The sequence below is a fragment of the Podarcis pityusensis genome, assembly GCF_964106645.2.
Source record: "Podarcis pityusensis genome assembly, chromosome: 7".
NCBI classification, from domain to species: Eukaryota; Metazoa; Chordata; class Lepidosauria; order Squamata; family Lacertidae; genus Podarcis; species Podarcis pityusensis.
The window spans coordinates 1,450,264-1,457,003 of record NC_138031.1 but is presented as its reverse complement, the minus strand read 5'-3'; the positions used below and the strand labels follow the sequence as shown (position 1 = coordinate 1,457,003).

Sequence of the window (6,740 nt, the reverse complement as noted above, 5' to 3'; positions counted from 1 at the left end):
GGAAGTCTCAGTTCCAGTTTGGGGAGAAGAACCTGTGTCTCCTGTCCCACCAAGAGCAACAGACGCTTCTGCAGATCCCGAGAAAGAGAGGCAAGGTAAGTTGAGAAAACCCGCTGGATATGATTATTGAAGTCTAGAACTTCCTCCGCAAAAAAGAAGGTCCTAATCCTTATTGGGTAGATCTAAAGCTGTATATTTACTTTTTTTAAAGCCTGTTAATTGATTGTTAGGGATCTCCAGCACTTTGGAGAAGGACAGTTCCTACAGCCAGCCTAGTCACAGATTCTGAATTCAGGACTCTTAGCTATCATCCAAGTCCTGTAGTGGTGCTAAAGGGGAGCTCCCCCCCCCCCCATGACATCCATTACTGGCTCCTCGCTCACTGCCTTCTGTTCTCCCCCTTGCAGGATGATCCTCACTCGGACTTGGCTGCTGGCCCTGGTGTTCCTGGCCGGATTTTGGGTGACCCAGAGCTGCGATTCTGAAGTGCAACATTCTAGTAAGACCTGGGGAGAGAGAGGGGAAAGTGGGGCGGGTCTGTGGGCGAAACTAAATGGTTCCCCTCCCTGTGATCACTCTTATTCCTCCCCAAACCAGTAGCTTATAAGCTGCTTTGTGATGGTGAATAATAATAATAATAATAATAATAATAATAATAATAATTATATTATTTATACCCGCCCATCTGGCTGGGTTTCCCCAGCCACTTTGGGCAGCTTCCAACACAATATTAAAATAAAGTAATGCATCAAACATTAAAAGCTTCCCTAAACAGGGCTGCCTTCACATTTCGTCTAAAAGTCAGGTAGTTGTTGTTCTCTTTGACATCTTGGCTTCTCACAGGGAGTGAACCGCCAGAAGGTGCTCGGAGCTGGACTTCAGTGTCTGGGCAGAACGATGGGGATGGAGACGCTCCTTCAGGTATACTGGGCTGAGGCCATTTAGGGCTTTCAAGGTCAGCACCAACACTTTGAATTGTGCTCGGAAACATCCTGGGAGCCAATGCAGGTCTTTTAAGACCGGTGTTATGTGGTCCCAGCGGCCGCTCCCAGTCACCTGTCTAGCTGCTGCGCTTTGGATTAATTGTAGTTTCCAGGTCACCTTCAAAGGTAGAGCGCATTGCAGTAGTCTAAGCGGGAGATAACCAGAGCATGGACCACTCTGGTGAGACAGTCTGCAGGAAGGGTCTCATCCTGCGTACCAGATGGAGCTGGTAAACAGCTGCCCTGGACACAGAACTGACCTGCGCCTCCATGGACAGCTGTGAGTCCAAAATGACTCCCAGGCTGCACACCTGGTCCTTCAGGGGCACAGTTGCCCCATTCAGGACCAGGGAGTCCCCCACCCCTGCCCACCTCCTGTCTCCCAAGAACAGTACTTCTGTCTTGTCAGCATTCAACCTCAATCTGTTAGCCACCATCCAACCGCCTCTAGACACTCACACAGGACCTTCGCCGCCTTCACTGGTTCTGATTTGAAAGAGAGGTAGAGCTGGGCGTCCTCTTACTTAATGGGTAGGGGTGTGTGATATTTTCCCGTGATCCATTGCAAAGCCTGAAGGGTGAACCGAGTCTTGAGCCATCAGCTGACAAGCCATGATGGGACAGTGAAATTTCCCCCTGTGTCAAGCTATAGGGCCCAGACTGTTCCCTCCAAGGGGAGAGCAGAAAGTAAACAGAAGGTTGCCTGAGAGCGCGGGAGAAGCAGCAATAATTATACTCTTGATCATTTTGCGTTATGTAATCTCCACTCCCCTACCAGGGCATAATTGGCATCCACAGCAAAATGTAGCCACTGGTCCAAAATGGTTGGCGACACTTGATCTGAGAAATCCTTCACGTCTGTGGATGTTTGGGTTACCTGGCCCAGAGATATTTAGGTCTTTGAATGTTAGAAACAAGACCTTGAACATATCCGCAACCAGAAAGAAGAGGAGACACAAGAAGACTGGAAGAAATTTAAAGAATACTTAGCTAAATATTGTGGTGCAAGATAAATAGAAAATTCTTGGAAGTATCAAATAGGCTTAGGGGTAGAATAAGAATAGGTTTTAGTAAGTATTAAAGATTGTAATAATAGTAAAGGAGAAGAAGTTTGTAAATGAAAGGAGTTAATATTATTAGAAATATATTTGGAGAACTGCTATAAAAGTGATATAATGAAATTCAGTTAGAGGGGATTTGAGGAAGTCACCAATTAATGTGAAGAAGTTGGGTATTAGAAGAAATAATCTTTTTTATATGTGTTTAGTTTATTGTTGTGTTTTCTTTGTTGATTGTTTTTATGTTTGTATGTGTTTGTGGGATGTTTTAAATGTTGAAAGTCAATAAAAAAATTTGGGGGGGAAAAAGAAACAAGACCCTGAACATGGCCTGGCAGGTGACTGGCAGTTCCCTCAGCACAGGTGTCATATGTCTGGTTGAAATATTCTGCACCAGTTGCAGGTTCTGGACCAACATCAAGGGAAGGCCCACATGGGACCCATTACAGTAGTCCAGTTGTGACATCCCCCACGCATGAATCACAGCGGCCCAGCTATCCCTGTCTGAGAAAGGGCACAGTTGATGTACCAGCCTAAGGTGATAATGGGTTCTTCATGCCAGAGAGGTCATATGAGGCTCCAGGAAGAAAGATGCCTTGAGGAATTTCCCCAAACTCTGTTCCTCATCACAACCCCATCCAAAGCTGATGAATTCCGCACCCGGAAACTGGTCACCCACAAATTGCCAGAATTATTGATTATTTAGTGGGGAGTTTTACTGGCAAATGCAATATAAATTTTGTAAAACAGAATGGCATTTATTCCTGGCTTATTGGCATTGCTGTTATCTGTAGGTTAACTGCTAGTTCTTACTACGAAGGAAAAGTAGAAGCATCTGGGTGGCGACTGGGAGAACAGGATGGGCCCTTTTGGCCTGATCCTGCTGCGTCAGGGCTCTTCTTGTGTTCTTACTTCTCCCCGTCTTCTTTCCATCAAGCTGTTGCTCCAGCTGTCAACTTGGCCAGAGGCCGCCCAGCCTGTCAGTCCTCCACTTACCCCCATCCAAGAGATCCGTCAGCCGGCAAAGCTGTCGATGGGAACTCTGACGGGATCTTCTTCCATGGCTCCTGCACCCACACCAACTCTGAAGATGCCCCGTGGTGGTATGTGGACCTGGGGGAGCAGTATTCCATCTCCACCGTGGTGGTGAAGAACCGCATGGACTGCTGCGGCAGTAGACTCCTGGGAGCCCAGATCCGTGTGGGAGACTCCATTGCTGACCATGGCAAGACCAACCCTCTGTAAGTTCCAGTTGCCTCTTGGGAGACACCCTCAAGATCACTTGCTCTGGATTAGTTAACTTCATATATCTATATATCTATATCTATATCTATATATATATATATATGCATGCGAGTGGCACTGTGGGTTAAACCACAGAGGAGGAATGGATGTTCTCCCAGAATGTCTGCTTTATATACATTATTTACACAATGGGCCCCACATGATTGGCTAATTCCGGGATTCTCCTGTAGGCCAATCAGGTTGTGGATTCACTTCCAGCTGGAGCGGGATTGGGTGGCTCCTGCGGACCAATCACACTGCTGCATTCTGAATCCTATTGTTCTAGGACCAGTTGGACTGCTGCCTTTTGGATCCTATTCAACTCAGTACATAACACCTATCTTCCTCAGCAAGCACAAAGCTGAGCTGTTCCCTTTGACACCTCTCCATCCTGCCCCCTGCACCAGTTATTTAGTACATACCCCACTGGTGGGCTGCCCACTTTGACCCTCTAGATGTTGTTGAGCTATAGCTCCCATCATCCATAGCTATCAGCCATGCTGGTTGATGGGACTAGAGCCCAACAATATCCAGAGGTCCACAGATTAGCTATCCTGTCATACAACAACACTGACCATGCGATCCTCCGAGATGGACCGTGTGGGTTGGAATCTGAGGTTCCTACCTGCATGGTCAAGTCCAGAGAGTACCACCAGGGAGTGCTTTAGGAATCCCGGGCAGCTGTTCTACAGGGCTACCACAGCCATAGAAATAGATGGAGTCATTCTGAATTGCTTCCACCGCAAGGCTGACCTCCCTTTTCCCTCTGCAGCTGTGGGAAGATTACAGATTATAATCGTGGCTCCATCAGTGCCATCAACTGCCAGGGGATGAAGGGTCGCTATGTGAGCGTGAACCACCCAGGAGAGCCAGCTATCCTGACCTTGTGTGAGGTGGAAGTTTATGGGACAAAGGTGGAGGATGCGCCTTTGGAATAAGCAGCCATGCGTCGCGTGGAAAGGGGCACAGGCAGAACTGATGGAATCGGTGTTGGTTGTCCAATAAATATCCTTTGAGCAGCCTTCTTTTGTCTCTCCAGTTTGTTCGTCAGAACCAAGAGGGTCTGTGATTTTGCCAGAGCCATAGAGGAGGCCAAGTGACGCCTTGTGGAGACTGCAAGTCCTATTTGCCAGGGATCCCTCACAAAGAGAACTAGTCGCACAACGAGGGAGGCCAGAGAATTCTGCTCTTTGATGACATGGATGTAGAAATCCCACCTGTGTGCATTATTCTTCACTATTCAGGACCAGAACTCCTGATTGCACCCCACATCTGATGATAGTGCAGGGAAGGGTTAACACTGAAGATTATCTCTCTCTCCACCCCAACACACAATTTCCTAAAGCTGTTATCATGAACCTTGGTAGACGTTTAGGACCCATCAGGAAGAGGTTAATTGATGGGCCCTTATTGACTTTGAAAGAAGGAAGAGTCAAGGTGTATATGTAAGACAACACTCTCAAACAAGTTTGTGTTACTGTTGTGGTTAGGAAAAGAAGTGGAGTGGATGGCTTTTTAAATCAAAAGTGCCCTAAAATCAAAACACCATGAAAAAAATGGAATCCAGATGCTTGAAACGCCTGCCACAAGGGAAACAAGCAATACCGTATTTTTCGCTCTATAGGACGCACCCGACCATAGGACGCACCTTGTTTTAGAAGGGGAGAACAAGAAAAAAAAATCTCCCCCTCTCTGCTCAGCGCCCCTTCAGCGAAGCAGCAGGAGAAACGGAGCCCCTTCCATTTCTCCTCCCGCTTGGCTGAAGGGGCGCTGCACAGCTCTCCCTCTCTGCTGAAGCCAGGAGAGTCTTGCTCTCCCGGCTTCAGCAAAAGGAACCCGAAGCCTTTGGAGCGCAGCACGAGTTCCCGGCTATCCCTGAAGCCTGGAGAGCAAGAGGGGTTGGTGCGCATCGACGCCTCTCGCTCTCCAGGCTTCAGTGAAAGCAACGCGAAGCCTCTGGAGCATGAAGGGAGCGCTCCCTTTGCACTTCGGAGGCTTCGCGTTGCTATCGCTCAAGCCAAGGAGCCTGCATTCACTCCATAGGACGCATACACATTTCCCCTCAATTTTTGGAGGGGGAAAAGTGTGTCCTATAGAGCAAAAAATACAGTATATAAGATCTAAGCTGAAACCTTAGATCTTAGAGTGCTCCGCAGGTTGGGAATGCGTGAAGAGTCCTCTAATGTTGAAGTGGGAAGGATTCTGAATCCCGGTGGTTGGAAACCAGGGGAGGGAAGAGTTGCTCTTGCGCTCATGTGCTGCTCTCTGGTTGGCCACTGTGGGAAAAGGAATAGCAGGCCATTCTCCTGTTCTGAACCTCCTGAGCCTATGTCTATGCCTGCTCTAGCTGGAGGGGCCAGGGACTTTCCCTGAGCCCACCTGCCTGTGTTCTGGGCTGTGGCCCCTCCACCTCGAGCACAACACAGTCGGGTGTCAAAACATAAGGGGTGGGGGGTCATCCCAGGCTTTCGGCTTTCCCGCTGGCACCAGGGGAAGAGGACACTGGCCTGATCCTGCAGGCTCTGACGCTGCTACCTAGGAGGTAGCAGGCAAGGCAAGCAGCAGCCGAGTGACTCCGCCAGGTGGCAGCAAAGCAGCTTCGTGGGGTTTAGAGTCCCTGGGATGATCTGTTCAGGGGGGTCTGGTGCTGCCTGCCCTGGCGGCGCGGGGGGGGGGGAAGGCTCAGGAGTCCAAGGTGGGGGGACACAGCTGCCTGGGGTGCACAGCCTGTGGGGTGTGGAAGGGGTCAGAACTCCATCTGAGTCCCCCATCACTAAAGTCGCCACCCTTGCTCTCTGCCCCCCTCCCCTTGTGCCAAAGGGACCCATCCTTCTCTGAGTTGCTCTCTTCTGGCCTCTGCAACTGCCCTGGTCTCAGAGACTTTGGCTTCTTTTCCCAGGCTTTGCTTGGCAGAATTTCCCCTCGGCAGAAACTCCCCTGGAATTGCCCGCTGCGATTCCCATTATTCCAAGGCACCAGCCATGATGTTTGGAGCCAGTGATAGCCTTCTACTCCTTCACTCATTTGCCTTGTCCTCTCCAAAAGCTGGTGGCCATTACTGCCTCAAGTGGGAGGGAGTTTCACAGATTAACTGTCAAGAAATCCCTTCTTTTCTTGAGTGCTTTGGTTAAGAACAAAGGAAGAAAATCTCTTCTCTATCCACTTTCTCTGTGCTATACTTAATTTCCACACACCTCTTATTATGCCCCCCCCTTCTTTTTCTCAGCTAAAAAGCCCCCAACATTATAACCAGCTTGACTTTTGTTATGTACTGAGTTGAATAGGATCCAAACTGTAGCAGTCTGATTGGTCCTAGAACAATAGGATCCAAAAGGCAGCAGTCTGATTGGTCCTAGAACAATAGGATTCAGAATGCAGCAGTCTGATTGGTCCTAGAACAATGCAGCAGTATGAT

At 48.9% G+C, this 6,740-nt stretch overlaps 1 protein-coding gene across 1 annotated transcript; it reads left to right on the top strand.

Annotated features, from left to right (window-relative positions):
• On the top strand, positions 1–4,346 carry LOC308480897 (fucolectin-like). The gene is made up of 5 exons (XM_081012866.1): positions 1–95; positions 408–499; positions 844–921; positions 2,979–3,282; positions 4,098–4,346. The coding sequence occupies exons 2-5, from the start codon at positions 409–411 to the stop codon at positions 4,261–4,263; spliced, it is 639 nt and encodes a 212-aa protein (XP_080868992.1). The 5' UTR covers positions 1–95; position 408; the 3' UTR covers positions 4,264–4,346.
• The last annotated feature ends 2,394 nt before the right edge of the window (positions 4,347–6,740 follow it).

Excerpts from the sequence above, each read along its gene's own strand:
- LOC308480897 (XM_081012866.1), top strand. The coding sequence starts at position 409 with ATGATCCTCACTCGGACTTGGCTGCTGGCCCTGGTGTTCCTGGCCGGA. Across the intron at positions 922-2,978 it reads GGATGGAGACGCTCCTTCAG|CTGTTGCTCCAGCTGTCAAC; the intron begins GTATACTGGGCT and ends CTTTCCATCAAG. Across the intron at positions 3,283-4,097 it reads CATGGCAAGACCAACCCTCT|CTGTGGGAAGATTACAGATT; the intron begins GTAAGTTCCAGT and ends TTCCCTCTGCAG.